This window comes from Hippocampus guttulatus, chromosome 23, assembly GCF_054856545.1.
Source record: "Hippocampus guttulatus isolate MCC_2025c chromosome 23, RoL_Hgut_1.0, whole genome shotgun sequence".
In the NCBI taxonomy this organism is placed as follows: Eukaryota; Metazoa; Chordata; class Actinopteri; order Syngnathiformes; family Syngnathidae; genus Hippocampus; species Hippocampus guttulatus.
The window spans coordinates 943,987-966,576 of NC_141283.1; the positions used below are offsets into that span (position 1 = coordinate 943,987).

The following is a 22,590-nucleotide window of genomic DNA, read 5'->3' on the forward strand; positions in this document are numbered from 1 at the left end:
CTGGGTTCGATCGAACAATTCGAGTGTTCAATCAGCCTGCCGTGCATGTTTTTGGAACATGGGAGGAAACCCGGAGTATCCAGGGAAAACCCACGCAGACGCGGGGAAAACATGCAAATTCCATTTGGAAGGAATCGAACCCTGCACCTCTGCACTGTGAGCCCGACTTAGGCTACAGTGCAGCCAGGGGATGGGGGTGCATCTGAATCCACCCGAATAAGGAATTAATGTGATTTAAGGCAACAGTATTGATCTCTTCGGGTCACTTTTAAAGTCGGCCCAAGCTCCACTATGGCTTTTACCAGGCTTGAAATCTCTCCATGATTAGCTCCCTGGTGCTTAGTGACTTCTTGCTAAACCAATTTCTTTGCGCCTGGTTGCTAATAGGGACCTGTGCATGTCATACGAAATCACTGTCTACGGTATTTTCATTGGGGGTGGGGGGTAGAAGAAAAAAAACGCTCATAATCTCATCCACATTCATTCCTGCAAGTGGGAGGTTTAAAAATCAGGTTTTGCATTGTCCTGCAGTCACCCCCACCCCCCCCCCCCCCCTCCATGTTTGTCCATCTTGAAGGATGGCAAACATCTGCATCAAGTACAAGATCTCCCCCGATATACAAAAAAAACAACAACAAAAAACAAAGATACACCATCGACTGCGTCTTTTGTTGCTGGCAACATTTCATTGAGTGTCCGAGGAGAAGATTGTCACTCGTGGAAGAGCGAGCGAGACAAAGTGAAAGAAGGCTACCCGGGCAACCGCGATGTTGGTTATATTTGTGTAAAGGCTATCAGTGAATGACGAGGATTAGGACGCGTTAAGGAGATTATGTCAAACATTTGCCATTCAGCCGCCGGCCGGCAGCCACCCACGCACACGCGCGCACGCGGGGCACGTCCGCGCATCATCGCGCACTTCCAAACGGGTCAAAGCGCGCAGTCGAAAGTCAACCCACCGGAACACTGGCCACCTCACATATACATCGGCACGTCATCATTGTAATATTAAATATATTGTAAATAAATAAACGACCATTTAAAAAAAATCTCATATCATCACTGTTAATATCGTGTGCTGCTAATTGGCTCGATGAATAACAATCAAGCGTCATGGCCTTTTAATTGGCAACATTTTGTTTTTAAAATTTTCAATATTTGGGAAGGCTGGCGAATTCACCTAAAAATTTTGAACTGTTTAAAAAAAATAGGTGGACGAGTTCTCTATTCCTAGGCACCGTTATTTATTTTTTTATGCTGCTTGCAGTCAGGCGTCCAATTAGGGATCCCAAAAGGGTTAATTTTCCAAAGAAATGGTCCCAAAATAAAATACTGTTTTAAACTTAAATATTGGTCAGTTTATAGGAAAGATTCCAACAGGTACTACAAATCTGACGTTTTGATTTCTCACTGGACAAATTGAAACTGGCTCATAAGCCGCATTGCGTCACACATCATTGGCCGTGTTTCATGCTTTGGACTGAGTCTAACTTTTTTTTTTAATCTTTTGAACTGATCGCTCTCATTAGTCAGCGCAGGTGTACCTGATGTCGTGGCCCGCTTTGTCACCGCCGAGGCCTCCAAAAAATCAAAGGCACGTGAATTCCGAGTTGAGAGTTGAATTCATCCGCGCGTCAAAGCTGCAGGTTGGGAGACACCAAAAGACACAATGGTTAATTGCAATTAAACACGCCTCCCCGCCTCGCCCAATGGCCGCTTAAATCGACACTTTGTGCGGCCATATGGCCCCGGGCGCACCGTGGGAAGAAGGACAATTAAAAACGGAATATGGATTTGGAGTTACCCGGGGAAAGCGCAGCAAGCTGTCAAGGTCAGGGTGTCAGGAAAAAAAAAGGAGAGGACCCCGGTGTCCACAGTGGCTTGGATGGGAGGGGAGCGTGCGTGGGGGGTGGTGGCGGTGGTGGTGGTGGGGGGGGGGGGGGGGGGTCCTGCAGGAAGAGAAATGACTTTCTTGCAACTGTGCAAAGCGATGTAAAACTGGGGGGGGGGGGGGGGGGACAATGACGTTTCATCTTTAAATGCATGCAGTAGCAAGCTAAAAAAAAAAGTCAAGAAGTGCACGTCGCATGAATAAAGTATAATTTCAAGAAACAGAAGAATGTCATGGTTGCGTTGAAAAATATTGTGTTTTAAAAATATATGTATTGTGGACATTTTTTTTTCTAGAAAAGCTGCTTTTCAATGGACTGGAACAAGCAATGAGGAAAACACATGATTTCGTTGGTGCATTGGAAATCATGTACATTTGTGATTTTTGTGAAGGACTGAAATGAAAAAAATAACATGCAGTGTTAAAAAAAATAATAATTTTGGCCTTACCGTAATTTAGGTTGGAAAAACCTTTTGGGGGGAAAAAAAGACTGACATTATAGCAACAATGTTAGTTACCTGAACAAAACGAGCAAACGTTGAAGTTGAGGTGCCATAGGGACATCCTTCTGCACTTTTTTGGTGTGAAATGCAAGCAGGAAAGGCAATCTTCACAACAGCAAAACTTAAAAAACAATGAGTTCAACTGCCCGACTTAAAATGTCAGCAAAGTTTGTCGCCTGAAAGTTTAAGCTCATTCAAGTTATGGTGTAACAAGAAAATTCTTCAGCATAGTCTTGTCTACATATGCCTTTCATTTCTTAAAGTTTAACCATGAGCTTTTTTTGCACCTTTTATAGTGTAGCGTTTTCTGAATTACAAATGAATTGAAAATACGCCATTTAATAATCCAATAGGAAGAGAAATGTCTTAAAACATCTGCATGATGCCATGTCTATTTTTATGCAAAATGGTCCTCCGTTGAAGCCAATTTCTGCAAATTTTGTGCTAAACGTCACCGTTTTCCCGACCCCCCACCCCCCTTAGCACACGTAAGATGTATTGTAATAGAGATGACAGTTGCATGTTCCCTCAGGTCTTTTAAAAAGTGAAAGATGGTGGTTCTGAAGATTTTTTTTGTGGCGTTTACTAAGTTGCAAAAAAGGGGGAAAAATACTGGAGTGGCTTGTGGGCAGTGCCTTGGGATCAATGAATGGGAGGGAGGGATTGAGGGAGAGGGGGAAGAGCGAGAGAGAGAGAGAGAGAGAGAGAGAGAAGAGAGAGAGTGATGTCATGGTGGAGTTTGGCGTGGAAAGCCAAGTGGATGAAGGAAGTGGAGATCTCCACCCTCCACCCTCCAGCCTCCCCCCTTGACACTTGTGCGAAATATTAGCAGGCTTGATATATTCGGGCCAAGTCGCAGCACAAAGTCACACCTACCGCCAAAGACTCAACACTCACCAATCCTCAATTCGGTGCCGGCCGGTCCAACTGCCCCCTCAAAACAACAACAACAAAAGCATTTCGGGGTTTTTTTTGTTTTGTTTTGGGGGTTTTTTTGCCTGTAGCCGGCCTCCAAACTTGACGCCTGTTGCGCACCCACCGCAGCCGCCGACGGGTCACCTTTGCCGGGCTGCGGAAGGGCTGCAAATCGGTCCGGTTCGCCGGTCGACCGGACTCGGAATCGGGACCATGCGCTGCCGTGCGTGCTGAGCGCGGATTCATTGTGGAAGTTTGGCGGGGGTGACTGAAAGAAACAAGAGCAAGATAAAGTCAAGTATTTCTATTACATATATATATATATGTATATATTGAAGGGACGTTTTCCAGCCTGAACTTTTCATCATTTGAGCATCTACGATGAGTAAACCTGCCGGCTCAACAAGTGGCTGTTTGGATATTCTCAGTGTCAAGTCAAGTAAGTGGCGCTTTTCCATTAGACATAAAAAAAAAAAAAAGCTGGAAATTAAGCATGTAAAAATGGGGAAAAATGTACTTGAAAGTTACACTCCATCATCCATTTAGATTCGTTTGCTGCGCAATAAAAAGCGTTTTTGGGGCGGGAATGCGTCATAACGCTGTTTTATGTATTGAATTACATTTTTTTTCATTAAAATGCAATGTGCCAATTTTCTCTACATTGTCTCTAAGAACAAGTTAAACAATGAAAGGTGTTTTCTTTCTAGTCTTCTCTTGATTTCATCACTTTCAAACTGTCGTGGGTTTTTTTTATTTATTTTTTTTGGTATGTATTTTGGTCATAATGTCGGGACTTATTTTGCATACACACCCAAAAAATGTAACTCCATCAAATGCATAAAAACAGACTAAATTAAATTCCTCTCTCATCGGCCTTGTAATTAATCCGAATTAAATCGCTGTAAACTAGTTGAAAATTACATTTGAATCCACTTACCTCAACCAAATACGTATTATTAATGTACAATCACCCCGCAATCTAAAAAACTCCTTATCCCCAACATTTTAAAATATAAAGTAAATGTACAATTTAGAATAACACATCGTGCGTAAAATTCGATTTCGTCTCTTGTTGCAATTACGTCACACCCCAGTGTCGAATTCATTTAACACTACAGTATTCCGTCCCGGACGTGTACACAATAATTCGTGATGGGTCTTAAAAAAATTAAAACATCAAAATTAGGAGAATCAACTTGGCTCGTGCCGTTTTTATTTGATTAGTGTTCATTTCCCCTTTCCGAAAGTTGACGGGTGTTTACGTCACTTTTCATCCATTCAAGTCGGTCACGAACAGGTTAAGAACCCCCAAAAAATAAAATCACTAAATAATAATAACAAACTAAGGGTTTCTAATATTGATGAGCATCAGGCGTACTTGTATTTATGATTATGATTATTTTGCAGCTCCTTATTCCCATGCTACCTTTTTGGAGGGGTCACTGGTGAATCAGCGAGCAGGTGGCTAAACGTCAGTCACATGCATGACAGAGGCGCCCCCACCATCCACCCCACCCCTACACACGCTGTTTTTTCCCCCTGTAGATTTGAATACCACCCCCCCCCCCCCAAAAAAAAATCTTCACTTCCCCCACCCAATTCCCTATCAAACGCAGGAGTCCGTTTGCCTACACTTGATTGGAGTTTGGCGAAACGAGTTGATTGCGGTGGCGCGGTGTCACTGCCTAATCCAGAGGCCAAAAAAACCTGCCGGATAAAGCAGCTGTCGAGTCCCATTATGAGGCCGAGTTGGCAGCTTGTCGAGATGCGGCCAGTCAGACCGGCTTCAATGGGACCAAATCATTAAGTTAACACTTTCTCCCCCGCTAATGTCGCCATTGTGACACCCCCGCCCCCCGAATGGTTTTACAGGGTCCGGTTATATCGTGTGCACACCTTTATTTTTGGAGGAGGGGGGGCGGAATTCCCATGGTCGAAGGGCCACTGTCCACTGAGAGGAGAGAAAGGGATAGAGAGAGAGGGGGGGGGGGGGAAAGACAGGGAGAGAAAATTAATTTGTAACCCCCCCTCCCACACACGCACCCAAAGGCGTAAAAAATGCAAAAAGAAAAAAAAAGTCCATTATATAAATTTGACGAATATGCGGATTAGGATCAAACATTGGAAGAGGAAAAATTAAATGATATTTGAGTAAGCTAAAACTTGACTCAAATGTTGATTTCCACCCACCCCCAAAGTTGGAGCACATTATAACGCAATAGAGTACATTATAATGATAAGTAAGAATTTAGCTGAACATTTAGTAAGTAGTGCTCGACAGACAGACGTTATACTGTTTTTGCACTGCATCCATCCATCCATCAATGCAAAGTCCAACTTTTTACTCACAATTACAATGAAACTAATGCAGGAAGTAACTTTAAGCATGGAAAAGGTGACTAAAATGATGAAAGTTAAACGAAAAACAAGATACGATTGACTAGACATATCACATAATGTATAAAAATACATTATCATGTAAGAGAAACAGATTACATAAATACACATGCATGAAAATAGAATGGGGTTTTCTTAATTATGCATAATGATTTGATTTAAACATTAAGGAAACCCTAAGGGTAAAAAATTGATTGGTGGATGGGTTTTTCCTTAATGGCAAAAATGTATTCATGCAACAAAAAATTAATTATAATGGCATTTAGATTTCGATACGAGTAACTTAAATGATAACGAACTGTTGCATTAAAAAGAGAGTTGAATATAATGTAATACATTAAATAAAACTAGTGATACGACTATGAGGATTTTTATTGTGACAAATTTGAAAAAGGCACGAAAGTAATGGTTAAACGAACGAACGTCTCAGACAGCAGAAGATGATAGGTAAAAAAACAGCACAAAGTCCGAAAAAAGAGAGAAAAATAATATCTGTGGACGCGTAATGAAGTTTACATGTCCGATACATAGTTTCAATATTAAAAAAATGTTTTAAAACATTGCTTGACTTCGCTGTTTCCGACATAACTTTTTATTGACCGAATTCCCACTGCAGGTCGCATTTTAGACATTCCGTGCAAAGTGTGCGGGGACCGCAGCTCCGGCAAGCACTACGGGGTCTACGCCTGCGACGGCTGTTCGGGCTTCTTTAAGAGGAGCATTCGCCGAAACAGAACCTACGTATGCAAGTCTGGCTCTCAGGTTAGCAGCACCACTTATGTCCCCTTTTCACCACTCTACGCGCCTTTGCGAGACATTTTCACCGAAATAGGGCCGATTCCCAGCTGTATTTGAACGCATCACGCTGGCAGGGTTTCAATGGCTCAACGCGCCGGTGCGTTGTAATTTATCAGGTGTAATCCAATCTAATGTGTTGAAAGCGAGGATTCAAGGAGTAGGGGGCGGGATACTACTTACTCCCCCCCACCCTCTTGCAATAAGGCTGCATTGATAAATGCGTGATGATGATAGCACCTGGAAATTGGTCTCCTGGGAAGATAATAGTAAGAATAGGAGCGTTGCAGCTATTATCCGATAACACGCTTTTCTGTGTGTGTGTGTGTGTGTGTGTGTGTGTGTGTGTGTGTGTGTGTGTGTGTGTGTGTGTGTGTGTGTGTGTGTGTGTGTGTACCCGTGTAGGGTGGGTGTCCTGTGGACAAAACTCACAGGAACCAATGCAGAGCTTGCCGCTTGAAAAAGTGCCTGGAAGTCAACATGAATAAAGACGGTAAATATATATTTTTAAATTATTAAGCATGGGGTCTTCTTAGATTTTATTATGCTAGTTAGTAATTTTTAACCGCCCCCCAAAAATATATATAACAAATATTTTTACATCAGTACTTTTATGATTTTTTTCCCCCCCAATCTTGTTTGCACAATGCACAGGTTAGAAGACGGTTTAAAGAATGAAGTTCATACATAATCGCAGCACATTTTTTTCTTATAAGGAGGGCGTAGCTGCTGCCCTGTCGGCCCCCGTTTATGCACGCCACTGGGCCCGACTTGCGAGCTGTTGTTCACCTACGTTTTGCTTTGACTTTTTGCTGAAATGTGGGGCTTCAAGCTGTTGAATGCCCATCAAAGTTGGAATTTACTGTAAAACTTAACATGATCCAAGTAGAATTCCACGTTAAATCAACCACGTACATAACGTTAGTCCACTAGTTTAATGTTAATAGGAAACAGCTTGGACGGGCGAATGAATCGCATCACGGTGTCATCTTTCAATTGAGATTTCATTTTATAACAGAGGTGGTGCAGCAACACATGTAGACAGACAATTTAACATATATATTGGTTGTCGTCTGCGGAAAAAAGACTAATATTACTCTTTTTCGTTTGTGACCGCATGACACAAATACCCTCTGCATCAACTCATTCGTAATTTAAATGCTGTTGAATTATTTTATGAAGCATGAAACTAATAAGGTGCTATTTTTCCTCATTAACAAAACTGTTTTTGTGAGTTTCAATTGACCACAATAGAGTCAATAGCCACAAGTTTTATTAACTCATCTTTTTTTTAAATTTTTTTTATGTAAGTAAAGTTGGACACAAATGGGCTTCAAATATTTGCACGTCGGGAACATATATGGAAAATCATGTGGATTTTTATAATTTGAAAAAAATTGCGCCAATGTCTAACATTTTGCTGATTGTTTGGACTTCTGCTATACGATTTAAAGCTGTCCAACACGAGCGGGGACCCCGGACGTCCACCATCCGAAAACAAGTGGCCTTATACTTCCGAGGTCACAAAGAGGTCAACGGGTCGACGGCGCATTTCCCGGGCTCCTCTCTACCAGGCCCCCCCTTCTTCACCACCGTCACACAACTGGAGCCGCACAGTTTGGATATGAGTACGGTGGCCAGCACACCAGAGAGGCAGGCCATCGTGGGCCTGGCACAGCCCACCCCAAAGGTATCCTTCCCATTTAAAAAAAACATTTTTTTTTTTTTTTTTTACATCTACTGTATATGCTTAAAACGTTATTCAAATGGTCCAATAACTCCTGAAAGTAGCAGCGATTCCACTGTCTTGCTGTATTTTGAGGAGGGCTGAATGATTTAGAAAAATGATCAAATTGCGTTATTTATTTTTTAAACATCAATATTGCGGTTGAGATTTAATCTGCGATTAATTATCCCAACAAAGAACACTCGACTAAGACCTTGAAGAGAATCTTGTCTCACTGCATCTGGCGTGGGTGAAAGAGAGATGGAGAGACAGAAAATGACGACGATAAGGAAAATAGGACCCTACAACGTCGGTCTTGATAAAAACGTTTGTCATATATATTATGCGAACGATTAAACAGTTTGTGCATCAGGACTTGGCAACCAGGATGCAGTCTAATCGTCAATCAGACAAACGAAAGTGTTTCAATCAACGACTGGAATTGACTCTATTCTGGAGCAATATTTGTTGTTTTTCGCAGAGGATTAAAAAAAATTTGATGCCTCCGAGTATTGTTGTCGACGTGTGTTGCTGCACTTTTTGTGTCCAAAAATCTGTTTCTACGAGCTTTATGACAAAACTTTACGAACCCTTCAACTGCAACCCATGGTAAGAGCAGAAAAGGTGAGAACCTTTTTGCTAAATGGTGAGCTCACATTTCAACTTTTTTTTCTCAACAACATTACAATAGTATGACGTGTATAAACAGCTTATTGATGACAATTCATATTTTATAAAGCCTTGATTTAAAAAAAACAAAAAGCAAACTCACTTGTGGTTTCGCCTTAACAGCAGGAGGTCCCTGCAACTTGCCAGATAGTGACCCTGCAGATCCATAATTGTTGACATCTATTGTACTTAACATATAACTACAGTTACAGATGATTTATATTGCTCATGTTTTATTGGTTGCATATGTAATTTTCAGTATGTGAACACTTACGCCATAACTTGTTTAAAGTTTGATGCTGAGTCGAAATTTGTGTGAGTATTATTTAGATGAGTGTTATTTTTTTCCAGCAGGGTTAGAAGTTGAAATTCTTGTCCTGATTTAGCGCATAAGAGGCACAAATCCACCGCAAGCAACACTAATCGCTAAAAAGCAGGTGCCATGGCTTGGAATTTGACCTTTGGCGCGTACAATGAGTCTTGACTGTTTCCGAGGTGATGACCACATCCCGGGTTTCTCCCCTGCTGCAGTACCCCCACGAAGTCAGCGCCACCCCCATGTACCTATACGAGGTGGCCACCGAGTCCGTGTGCGAGTCGGCAGCCCGCCTGCTCTTCATGAGCATCAAGTGGGCCAAAAGTGTGCCCGCCTTCTCCACGCTCCCCTTATCTGACCAGGTATGTTTAATTGCTCGTGACGGGAATTAAGGCAAATAAGAGTCAGGGGGGGAGGGGGGGGGCAGGGTTGGGATTAGAGGAGGCCCACGGGAGGTCAAACACGATTGCTTCTGGTGGACATAAATCAACGGAATGGGCAATGTGATGTTTTTGGACAAGTATAGTTGGACACAGCACCAACAAATCCAAATTAACCCTGTCATGCACACTGCAAGATGATAACATAAGATTCCCATTGTAGTAACCGCTGTCCCTCAAAGGGTTAACGTCTGCGCTAACACCGACTGCCTGACCAGACAAAGCAAACCATCTCCACAAAGGTCTCCAAAATCATGTTGGAAGTCTTCCCCAGAAGGGCGGGAGCCTTTTTTTCTCCCCGTCTTGCCTTCCATAATCACTTCTAGGTGTCCACTTGTGCATGTACAATATGTAACCCCAGTGGCCTTACAAAGGGTAATCTTTGCAGTTGATTATGTTGGAGGACGCATGGAGGGAATTGTTTGTCTTGGGAATCGCGCAGTGGGCTATCCCCGTGGACTCGACGACTCTACTTGCCGTTTCTGGTCAGTAACGAAGATACGGTTGTTGCATAAGGCCTTCGCATGCCTTGCCACCTTCTCGTGTCGTAATGTCATGTCGCCAGCAGGGATGAACAGCGAAAATACGGAATCCCAGCGGATGAACAAGATCATGTCCGAGATCCAAGCGCTTCAAGAGGTGGTCACTAGGTTTCGGCAGATTCGGCTGGACGCTACAGAGTTCGCGTGCTTGAAATGTATCGTGACGTTCAAAGCCGGTGAGAGAACCCGGGCGCAGTTCGCAACTGAGCTCCGTTTTAGGTTCGTATTGTAACAGTCCCGCTCTTGTGGTCACAGTTCCGACGCAGGGGGGCGCAGAGTTGAGAAATTTCCGCAACGCCAGTGCCATTGCCGCACTACAGGATGAGGCACAGCTCACGCTCAACAGCTACATTCACACTAGGTAAGACTATTAGCTAATGTCGCGGAATCGCAGAGTTACACACGTCAAAGTTTGATGCTGTTTTGGGCATTAAGAATTTGTGTTCATGTACGGCACCCCATTTTTTTCCACAACAAAATTATTTCTCACAATATACATATGCGAATAATTTTTAAAAATGACCCTACAGTATTTGTATTGTCGGCATAAAAAGCAGGATTGCAGAGGCTTTAAGATTCAGTCATCTACAAACAAAAACTACAATGAGCTTGAAACAGACCTACTTCCTGCGATCACTCGAATTCACACGAATGAGTGGCGGCTCGATCCAAATATCGCTAATATCAATTGTGCAATGATGTGTTGCAGGTACCCGACTCAACCGTGCCGTTTCGGCAAGCTGCTTCTGCTCCTGCCGTCCCTGCGCTCTGTCGGCCCATCCACCATCGAGGAGGTGTTCTTCAAAAAGACCATCGGCAACGTGCCCATCACCAGGCTCCTCTCTGACATGTACAAATCCAGTGACATATGACCTCGCCGGTCAACTCGCCTGCTTGGAGAAAAAGAAAAGACTTGAACATGGAGGGGGAAGGTGGGGGCGGGGGGGGTGGCCTATCAAGACTCAGCCAGCAGGGCGTAGTTAGCCAAAGCACATCTGTATGAAAGAACACACGTTAAAAAAACAAGTAAATCAACTTGGCTGTCAACGGGGGCTCTAGTTAAAGGATTAGTGTAACCGCCATAATAGAGTGACCCATAAAGACTCACCGGAGTGGACAAAAGAAGCCAAGTGACTTGACAAAGACGTGTGTGTGTGTGTGAAAATATCTGCAAGTGTGCTTGTGAGACCAATGAGCTTGATGACCAATTTAATATTTTATTGCTGTGTTCAATCCTATCGGAGGAAAAAAAAAAGGTGCACTCACCTCTCCCTTCACATCCAGCATCAACATCAAACAAATCCAACAATGAAGACGAAATGACAACTGTGGGAAAGGAGGGGGGTTCGCAATGGACATGCAACTAAAGATGCTGTGTGTGTACTTCAGTGTCTGCATCCAAGCACAACATTAAAATGTTTAGGTCAACTTAAAAGTTAGACACTAACAAGGATTGACAAAAAAATAATACTCAGCACTTGGGGATCTGTTTTGTGGAATGATATGGTGATTTGACTTTGTTGTAAATATTTGGGACATAACTATTTAGAGGTGAAACCAGATGAATAAAAAGACATTGAATTGATAAATGTTTTTTAATTTAAAAAGAAATTGTGTGCTGCCACATTGCTCAACCCCCCACCAGGAAAAAAACCCCAAACACCTTCGATTGTGTACACGTGTGCAGACCAACGCCATCAGTTACTGAAAACGAAATAAAATTAGGGGAAAAAAAACATTTAAGAAATGAGAACGCTGTTTGAGGGGGAACCCCCCCCCCAAGTCAAACAATTTGTGTTTATAAAATTAATTAAAATGAACAACAACAAAGCAAAGCAAAAATGTTTACCGTTTACTGTCGTGTTTTCAACTTCTCATTTATAGAATAATTCTCTTTTTTGGCCGTTGCACTTCATCTGACAGGAGGCAAACAACAACAACAAAATGCATGCACGCATGCAGTAGATATTTCACCTATTTTATTGGAAAATCTTCAAAATAAACAAAAACAGGGGGGGCACAGCAGTATATAAATCTCAAAATGCGAATATAGGCAATAGAAATACTGCCGTTTCCCTCTGTGTAAGTGGACTTGCTAGAAAAGCGATGGTGAGAACGGGGCAACTGCTGGTTTGCTGGACACACGCACAAACACAAACTTTTTTTTTTTTTTAGGTGGGTCAAAGACGTTCTTTAAATTTCAAGGCCCACTCATGTGCGACTTGCCAATAGCGACTTACAACAATGGAGTCGGCTATGGGTCTCCCCTTACGACAAATTGAATATATTCAAGACATAGCTAGTGATAAATACAAATTCGACACTCATGTTAGTGGCATTTCCAGACATCGAGAGACCATGTGATGCTGCCAACATTCTCCGCTTTTAAAAGGGGGAAATAAGACGGGAAGGAGGTAACTGAAAGGGACCGTGAGCGGCGTATCATATGGGGTGGGGGGGGGGGGGGGTAGTTTTATCTGTGTTTTTTGGTCTGAGAAGAATCAGAAGCAGTGAAGTGGGATAGGGTGGTCCGAACACGGGCCAAGTCCGATGAGGGTTGGCCGGCGAGTTGGTTGCGCCATCTTCTCTTGTCTTTTTTCTCCCTCTCCTTTTTAAGCTTGTCTGACTTTGGATGGGGTGTAGTGCTTGTCCACAGACTCGTCCTGTAGAAACATGTGCAGGCATTTTTCGTTCTGGGCCAGAGGGTGACCGGCCACTCTGAAAACACACACAAGGCTTCAATGCACATGTAACACGAGGGCAGGAAAAGGAGAAGCCCGCATGCAGTCCGATGTTAATTTGAATCCAAAAGGAATTTCCCTTAACGAAAAGTTTATTTCAAATGTCATTTATTTTTCAAAGTCACGGCAGATGGATGAAAGGCCCCTGCACGAGGCCCTTTTTTTGGTAAACACTATTCGCGAGTGCGGTTGGAAAATGATAATCGGTTTTGTGCGTCAGCAAAGGTGAGCGAGATCTTTCCGGAAGGGATTCAAGAACCGTTCGATGCGAAAAAGCAATGTCGAGTAACGATCGTGGGAATACGACTTGGGGAAAATCAATTTGTCATTGTGCCCCTTCCATTAAAATTTCTTTCCGAAAGCCACTTTGACATGAGGCTTGACTCAGTGCATCTCTGCGGATGACGCACACATGGGCTCCTGCAAGAAAATATGTTGCGCACCTGAGACCCGGGGGCATGATGCCATTATATGTTCGCATCTTAACCTCGAATGGAAAATAGTTAAGACAAATTACAAGCGTGAAAACATCAGGGGGGGTCGAAAGAAGTTTGGCGGAAAAGGAAGCAGAGACCAATGCGTTTGCTCTGCACAAGTTTTCGCGGGACAATCAAGCTGGGCATTCCAAAAGATAGCCTCTTCAAAAAAACTCTAAATCACTGAACAAAGCAGCCGGCTGGTATGAAGTCTCTGAACAATGATATCATTAACGGCAGCGTTTCATTGCCTGCAATGCATGCACCAAAATTTTAATTATCAACACATTGTTAAAAAAAAAAAAGTTTTTAAATGTCTAAGCACACTTGACATTTAAACCGAAGCAAAGAAGCATTTGCACATGAAACAAAGATAACGACCAAGTCTGCAAAGTAAATGATTACAATGGCATTGCAATTTTTATTGTTCGGCAGCTGACGGGAGGGGGGGGGGGGGGGGGATGCAGAAGATCACGTGCAAACGCACGCTGTAATTTGAGATGTAATTATCATAAAACAGCACAAACGAATCAAATGTGTGGAAAATAATGTGCTCTGTTGGGTAATTAGAAATGACAAAGAAGACGGCACATGTCGGGTTGTGAGCGCCAAGAACACGACTAAGAGAAGTTGGAAGAAACTTGGTGGAAGGCGCTTTTGATGTTTTTGGAGCTTTAAAAACAACATCAAGAAGGCAGAAACTCCCATTCACAAGTCCTGTAAAAAGGAAAACCTAATTTGGAAAATGACCACTTCCAGAGTGGTGCTGCTATTGTGGCAATGAAGTCTGCATACTTGAGAACGAGCGGCAATTTGGCAGATAGTGAACATTTATGAAAAAATTAAAAAGTCTTCAACTTGTTTATGGCCTCACCCAGGTAGAGCTTGGACATTTAAAACAACATTACTGCAAGTAAGTCTTTCGGCTTGGGGCTAACGCATAACGGGAAGCGCCATAAACGTGCTCGTGAATGGTAACCAACAGATTTGAACAAATGGTGTCGCAGCACATGTGGACAGGTAACATTACGATACTCACAGGGCTCTGTTATTTATCCTCAGCAGAGATAATGTTAGTATGGCATACGGTGACGGTGCCCATTTAAAGTGTCCATTGAACACGTCTTAAAAAAATAATTTTTTAATTTTTTTTTTTTTTTTTCAGTTCCGAGCACGCCCTAGGAATGAATTAAAGTTTTACCTCAAGGTACACAGCAAACTCAGCTGGGTGCAGTCGACTCTCTCTACTGTATAAGTGTCATTAAAAATATACGTAATGATGGCACTACATACACTTTTTTCACTTTAGTATGAGAACTACAATGTATGAAATAACTGTTTGGAGATGATTGATTAAAATACTATTTCCGTAATCATCTGAAGAGTCTGAATTATTAAAAATGTGGACGTTTCAGGGTCTCAAGTGACTTCTGAGCCGATGGCTTACTTGTTGAGAAACTGCTCCAGACCTTGTCTCCTCTCCTCAATGAAAGAGTCATCAAATATCCCATCGTCCCCCCGGAAGGGCAGCTGGCGGATCAGAGCTTTCCCCGGGAGGGGTGGCACAACAACCTTAGAGAAAAGAGCGCCCTGGGAAAATTAGTCGCAGCACTTCAACGAGCACAAAGACAACAAATGTTTCATTCAATGTACACTCTGGAAATCAATTTTTGGGGTGCTTGTGTGGAGGTTGAGGTGCTCCAAAAATTTTGAAGGCTGAAAACTAAACACAAATTTGTATTCATCTGCGAGGCTGTGAAAATATATTTAAAAAAAAAAAGGGGGGGGGGCTCACCTTGCTCTCCCTCTCCAGCTCTGCCCTGAGCCACTCAAAGTCACTGTAGCGCCGCCGTACACTCGACTCCTTCAGCTTAAAGATGGGAAGGTTAGTCTGCAGGAAAGGGGGGGTGGGGGGAGAAAAAATGGAAAGGGGTGAAAAGAAGTCACTCCTTCGAGATCCCAGATTGCTGCGACCTCTCCAAATGCAAGAAGCCATTTAAACAAAACCAGTTTGTGAGCAGCGTAAAATACGGTCATCAACATTTGAATAATGAGGTTCAGATTCGGTGCAGCGGATCTTTACAGTATATGGATTTGACTTTTTTTAATTCGAGAAATAGATCACATTTTCCATGATATTCGAGTTTATTGAGATGCACCCGTGGAAGAATTATTTGGAGTCTACTTTCTTTCATACCTTGGAAAGAATGTGTGAGAGTGTAGACCTCAAAACAAAAGTTTCAAACGATTCGGTCACGGGCTGTAATGATATGTTTTGAACATTGTCAAAGAGATTTTCTTTGAGGAACATTCACGTGGGGGCTAGTATGGAAGAATATAGTTGAGAAAAAGGGTTTATTTTTGTGTTCCGATGAAAAGCCTTTTGACGGTCAACAACCCATCAGACGCAAGTATTGCGCCACAAAGAAACCAGAGCCCGGTTGACATTGTCCCAAGTGAGTGAACAAAAGTGATTTTATTTTTGTGTGCCTCGTAGGCTCAAGGGCTGGGAGATAAAACAAAGACTTTCAACTGAAACTGGCCTCCAGGAGACAAAAATCACTTATGTTTCACTCACCAAGGTCTGCCCCATTCAGACTGTTTTGCCAATTTTTTATTCTTTTTTGAATGTTTGCTCGCACGACGGAGACCCTCGCATATTCCGCCCCGTTGATGGACACTTGAAAGCAGCGCTCTGGTTTGAAAGAGGGGAGATGTTTCGACATTGACAGAGAACACAGGCTCAAACAGCAAATTGCACTACAATCCCCAAAACCTATTCACTCGTCCTGACAGCATATGGCCATCCCAATGACAATGTACGAACGAGGAGGGGCTGAATGAGGATTGTATTTTTTTTGTTGTTGTTTTTTTCAAGAGCGGGGCCGCGCTTCACAGAAGGTCAGAATTTACCAAAGCGCCACAATGGCAAAGCAATCGAGCAAGTCGGCGCGGCATAAGTTCAGATATGAACAGCGGTCTGCTCAATAGGCAGACGTCGACAACGGGGTGCTGTAAAGGGGATGGGAGTTAACTACAAGGCTGAGTAAATGGCCGCGCAAAAAAAAAAAAAAAAAAAGTGTGTGTGTCTGTGTACTCGGTCATCAAGGTTTTATTCCTTTCGCTCTTTAATAATGCGTCTGATTTTCAGCCTTTGAGACTCTTTGTGGAGTTTCAACAGGGTGGAGAATAAACAGGCATCTCTCATGTGTCTTGAAATGTTTCAATTCACCCGACAAGCGCAGATTTGGACTGCGGAGGGGCCGTGGCAGCACAAGTGAGAAAACGCAAACCCTACGTTAGTCTGCAAGGCTCGAGTTGCGATTTGAACTCCTAATCTTCTTCTGAATGCAACCGTGCTATAAAGTCCCCACAGAGGGAAAAGAAAACAAGCCAAACGGACCCGCTTGGCGAAAACGTGTTCTCCCTTCAGGTTCTTCCCAGGTGAAGTTGTCAATGAGCCCCCCACCCCACCCGCCTTCTTCACTCCTCCACTCTCTCAGGTCACAGGAGAAGTGGATTAGTTTAGCTTTATTGCCCCACTACTATGGCATTAACTCCACTCGTCTGTCCCTGCTGCGTAATGTTACCTCACAGCGAGGAGCGCCGCAAAGTTAATCCTCAACACAACAGATCACAGTTACAGGTAATCTGCCACCGCCGCGACTCTTAATCCCATCACGGTCACACCGGAAAGCACTTAGCTGAGCGCAAACCTGCGAACGTACTTCTTGGCGTGAAGTACGGTTGTGTGTGAGGTGCTGCGTAAAGGTTTGTCTGGTTACATTTTCCATCGGGTAGCGCCTTCGAGGCCGGTTTGGACGCGCACACGGTCCGAAGACTACGAAAGCGAAAGAAAGTGGAGAAAAGAAAGTCACCTGGCCTTGAAATCCTTTTTTGCACCCTCAAACCCTGTGATTAAGAGATTGCTCGGGCAGGACGGGAGGGGGAGGACGCAAACGACAAAAGTGAAAAGTGAGAGGTCTCACTCACCCAAAAGGAAGGCAATGCGTGAGAGCCCTCAGAGTCAAAGATCGGGTTTCCTCAGCCTCTGCTCTCTCGTCGGCTTTGACTTACTGTCTCTTGTGCAGACTTTGACACACGTGAGCAGCTTTCACCCGGAAAGGTGATTGCGTTTCATTTATTGTCAAAAAGGCACACTTTGACCCACACTGCTTTTCCACTATTTAAAATCGCCTTTTTTGGGGGGGGGGGGCAGATTTTCAATAGGCGATATTAGGCTAAAACATTACAGAAAAAAGGCTATTATTTTCAGAAGACATTTTTTCCGGAAGTCATTGTGCGAACCTTTTGGATTCACCCTACTCGGGATGCTAATCAATATGAATGCGAGGGAATCGCCGGGCATAATAAAAGCATAAATCGAAGCGAGACGACAGCATGAAGCTACCTCCTCTTAAAAACGGGCTGCCGAGCTTCACCTTTCATGATGAGCATCCAGGGCAATCTGGGATCCATAGGAAGAGAGGAAGGCGTAATGTGTGAGACGCAATATCTTGGCTTCATTGAAAATGGCAGAAGCCTTTAAAAACAACCTCGGACAAAGATCACTCATCTCCTGAGAGAAGAGTTCAAGACCACCACGCATTAGCTTTTAGCAGGATAGATCAAGTCAAGTTGGAGAGCGTGCATCCTAAAGCTCGCCCTCTCCCGCAACCCCTTATCCAACCCCCCCCCCCCCCCCACCTCCTTTCACAATAATGGCATTAAAAACGGCAACATAATACCATCTCGTTGCATCATACTCCGAAATGGTGAAAGACGAGGCTGGGAACAAAAGAGTTGGGGTGACGGGGGGTGGTTTTTTTTTTTGCTCTCGCCTTGCCATGTACTCGCTCGCCGGCTCCTGCCCGCTGACAGTCTCTCTGCTCTCTCCGCCGGCAAAAAGCTGCTTTGTTACCATAGTATCAACTCCCACTTTTGATACTGTCATCTCAAGTAGGACATGGTAGCCTTGATACAATCTGTTCCACATTTCCATTAAAATAGTTGTCCAAGAGGATGCTGTAGACTTTGGATTACACTTGACTGTGCCTGACAAGCACGCCCACCCCACCCATCCCCTCCGCCTCACACCCACCCAATCTCTACTTATTTTTATTAATGGCCAAAGTCCCCCCCCCACCCAATCACCCTAACTGAAGCCAGAAAGAAAGCGAAGGGAAAGCTAAGAGTACAAAAGAGGAGGGGAAGAGGACGAGAAGTATAAGAAGCCTTTTATGTGCTCCTATCTATAAACAAAGTAAGATCCCCAAGTTCAGAGTTCTGAATACCACCTCCTAAAATCAAGGGAAGCGGGGGTGAAAAGAAGACAACCTAATGATGTCGTCAGAGTATTATCAAATATGACGGCTACAAAACCGCATATCTGCTTGCAAAATCACTCGTTGCTATGTTAGCATTAAGACATAAGTAGGAACAATGAAAAATAAAAATCAATGCTAATTGCCATTAGCCCATTGATGGGTTTTTATTTATTAGCATTAACTCTAAGCTTTTCATTTTTTTTGCAGTGGGTGGTTTTAATATACAATGCTTAACCTTCCTTTGATTTCAGTGTCCGGTACACAGTAAACTTGGGGGTGACAAACAGCTTGAAGCAAGCACTCTAGGGGTCTTATGTGAAGAACAATGCAAGAGAGTCTCATTTTTGTTTCCTCCAAGTGATATTATGCGCAAGTCTCCCATATGTTGAAAGCGAGAACTTGAAACGTTTAAAAAGGGTTCAACATATTTGGGAGTATTACTGCTAATACTTAGCAATATTTTTTTAGAGTTGGAGGGGGGTGACACAAAGCTTATGTTAGCTAATTTTTAAGCGACTTAATTTTTCAGAAACTGTCCACCTTTTAAACAAAACATACTCTATCGATTGCTAATCGATTAATCACTGCACAATTTAGTTTCATCTTTAAAAAAAATATTCACAAAACGCCCACTTTTGGCACAAGACAACAGCAAAAAAAAAAAAAAAGATCCAAACATGCTTTGTCATCCTAAATTAAGGTTTCTGTTGGTCTCTTGGGTATCTCGGATTTCAATTACCAGCTAAAACAAATGGATTTGAATGAGAACAAAAGTCAATTTTTTTCAATGAGACCCTCAACATTACAAGTCCACTCGGGGGGGGGGGGGGTCCGTCTCCTTTCAGCATTGAGGTAGCTTTCATCTCTGGGGAGTGAAAGAGAGCAGATTGATGCCGTTGATTTGAATACGAACGTAAAACCAGCCTGTCAACAAGTGACTGTGCAAGCTGACTCAGAGAGCCAGTGCAAATAACTGGCCTCCGGTAAAAGGGGGGGGGGGGGGGGGGCAAAAAAAACCCCAAACAAACTTATGATTCACCACCATCTCTCAACCTTGACCAGCTGGTCTGAATGAAATACACTTAACACTCGGAGTGGAGTTTTATCATTTCATAGAGCAAATAAGTCCTCGATCTGGTGTTTACATTATGCAGTCATCTGCCCATTAAGCCGGGAAGTTCTTGGCAGAACTGTGTAAGCCCAACGCGGAGCAGGAGAGTGACTGCATAGAGAGTAAAAACGGGATAAGTGGAAACAGGATCAAGACTGCTGAAGGGGGGTGGCTTTATACCCTTCCGTGGATTTTGAGGGTGTATGGCCGTGCAGTTAACGCTCCAACCCCTCCCGTCCACCCCAAGCCTGGCCCTATTTCATTCTTTCGCCTCTCAATGAAGGGATTAAGAAGACTCTCTCAGAGCGACCACAAGGGCTCTCTCGATTTTGGGTTGAACGTGGGACAGCAGTGGGAACTTGAGGCAGAGCAAATGAGCTATGAGCCCCCCCAAAAAAAGAAGAAAAAAACCCCTTAGATATATTTTAGCAGCGGGGATATTGTGAGCAAGACTGTGACCAAAAATCAAGGAACGGCTTCGCAATAATTTATCATTCTGAAGATGTGCCACTTCTTCTGTAGTCTTACGTTAAAAAAAGAAAAAAAAAAGTGCAGACTGCTTCGCTTCCCTCGCCTCTAGCCTGACAAATCTACCAGGGCGGTTAAACAATCTAAAGCACAAACTCCACAGGCAGTTGTCAACAAAAAGGACATTTTGGAGATAACTGATTAAGGTTATCAAATAGGCCCAGAAACTTGGATGACACTATTCAGACTCACCCACTTTTTAGGTAGGTTGCCTTTTTAACATTTTGAGTTTCTCATTCTCCTGATTTTACTTTGTAAGGTACATAGTATGTGACTAAACTAATGAACCCATGCTTTATATGGGGGCACATAATATGTGACTAAACTAATGAACCCATGCTTTATGGGGGGTGGGGCGTATTTTTACAATACAATACAATACATGCTGATTTATACAGCGCTTTCACAACAGCATCTCCATTAGTACCATTGGTGGTGAGAAGAGGCAGTCTGCAATGTTTAGATCTTCAAAAATGAGTAAAAGTCAGATGTCAAACCAAAGCCCAATGTGACGCAGGGTCCGCGTTTCGCAACAGGTGCAAGTGTTTGACGAACAGCTCTGGATCGAGTTAAACAATGCTGTCTGTCAAATTTACGGCCTTATACAAGTCACTTACTGACAATTGTAGCATGAGGCAGGGCAGGTGGGGTTTTTTTACTCAGTCATCAGGTTGTTTAGCAAAGGATTGTGGGAGCGTCTCTGCAAACAGGGGCCCTTCTACTCCCCTGCAATGTCCTCAGCAGGGAGAGGAAGGAAATGCCTTGCGGGGTGGTGAGCCAGAGGATCAGCGTGCATCCTGTCTGCTTGAGCGGGCTGTGTTAACCCCCCCCCCCCCCCAACTTGACCACATATTACGCCATTGCGCAAGAAAATGGCTGCAAGAGAATAGGTAGTAAAGAGAAGGTCCATTCAATGAACAGAGTACAAAAATCACAGCTCACATCAATAAGATTAAAGTGGAGAGGACATGGGGGATTGAGTGTACAAACAACCATCTGCTGGTCATGAGTTCGATGGTCATTTCCAGATCAGGGTGTGGCTATATTCAGGGGAAAAAGTTATTAGGGCTTCATATTTTCAAGTAATTGATCCGTTTCTTGTAAATTTCCAACACGTATTCCCACGATTTAGCTGCTGCTGCCCTCGATTAACGCTGTGCTCACCTGATAACACAAATTAACTATTAAAGCGAAGAAAAGCAAGACAATTACTAATAAAACTCCGTTTATAGAAAGTCACAAAACTTTGCGTCACACAATCACAGACAACATCACATGCTAAGTAGTTAAACGTTGGTAGCCTGTTTGAACGGATGTTGCTAACCTGTCAGCCAACTGTTTTCACTCATACCGATTTACTCAGTTTTTTTGTGGGAAATACTTTGCCAAATCTGCATATATTATCGTTATGCGCGTTATTTCATCACAATGTCACTTGCCAACATTGTGTTTTTAGGCTAACGGTAGGTAAATAGCCCAGAGGCTAACGGTACTAGCAACCGATCATGAAAGCTCACCTTCAGTCTGACTTCGTACGTCGTGTGTCTGCCTCTTCCCACTCCGATGGTCTCGGGGTTACTCACGTCGATCTCCAGAAAGTTACTCGGCGGTCCATACGCGTCGTTTAGGTTCTGGGGCTTGGTAAAGAGCCTTCTTGTATCAGCTATGGTGTCTGCCATTGCTAGCGCTGCGCTTTCACGAAGCTAACTGGAGCGTCAAGCACAACTGAAAACTATTATGTACGTTCCGGTAAAGACCTTCACAATAAATCGCAGAGTAAACGTGTGGGTGTGCGTCAAATCAATGTCTGTCGAATTCAAAACTTTGCAACAAACAACTTATAGGAATACGTTTTATTTAAGAGCCTAAATATTCCAAAAGTCTAGCTTGAAAACCACACGTAGATATTTTTGCCCTCTTTTCCGGCGTTGACTCATCTCTTATTTTGACATCTTGGAAATTACTTCGACTTCTGATCAGCTGAGCGTCACCTGACTGTTGCCCGACGACCTGCAGCCTGGTTTGTTAAAAACGGACAATTACTTGTCATACTACCAACTCAAATACACAAAACATTAGAGTATGGCATTGTGCAGTACAGTTATCAAAAACGGAATGACAACAATTATGAATAAAAATAATAATCCAGAAAATATTTTTCACCTGTCGAGGGAATTGTCAATAGATATTCTTCAGTCATTTTTTTTGTAATA

The 22,590-nt window shown here is 43.2% G+C and overlaps 2 protein-coding genes across 2 annotated transcripts; one reads left to right on the top strand and one right to left on the bottom strand.

The window, feature by feature from the left end:
• Nucleotides 1–3,209: 3,209 nt before the first annotated feature.
• On the top strand, nt 3,210–11,783 carry LOC147185593 (nuclear receptor subfamily 2 group E member 1-like). Its single transcript, XM_086104073.1, has 9 exons — nt 3,210–3,748; nt 6,323–6,468; nt 6,907–6,994; nt 7,956–8,191; nt 9,428–9,574; nt 10,041–10,137; nt 10,221–10,370; nt 10,450–10,555; nt 10,904–11,783. The coding sequence occupies exons 1-9, from the start codon at nt 3,691–3,693 to the stop codon at nt 11,064–11,066; spliced, it is 1,191 nt and encodes a 396-aa protein (XP_085960199.1). The 5' UTR covers nt 3,210–3,690; the 3' UTR covers nt 11,067–11,783.
• Nucleotides 11,784–12,158: 375 nt separating this feature from the next.
• On the bottom strand, nt 12,159–22,589 carry LOC147185594 (sorting nexin-3). Its single transcript, XM_086104079.1, has 4 exons — nt 21,895–22,589; nt 15,207–15,302; nt 14,859–14,983; nt 12,159–12,912 (listed from the first exon to the last, which is right to left on the bottom strand). The coding sequence occupies exons 1-4, from the start codon at nt 22,054–22,056 to the stop codon at nt 12,807–12,809; spliced, it is 489 nt and encodes a 162-aa protein (XP_085960205.1). The 5' UTR covers nt 22,057–22,589; the 3' UTR covers nt 12,159–12,806.
• Between the last annotated feature and the right edge of the window lies 1 nt (nt 22,590).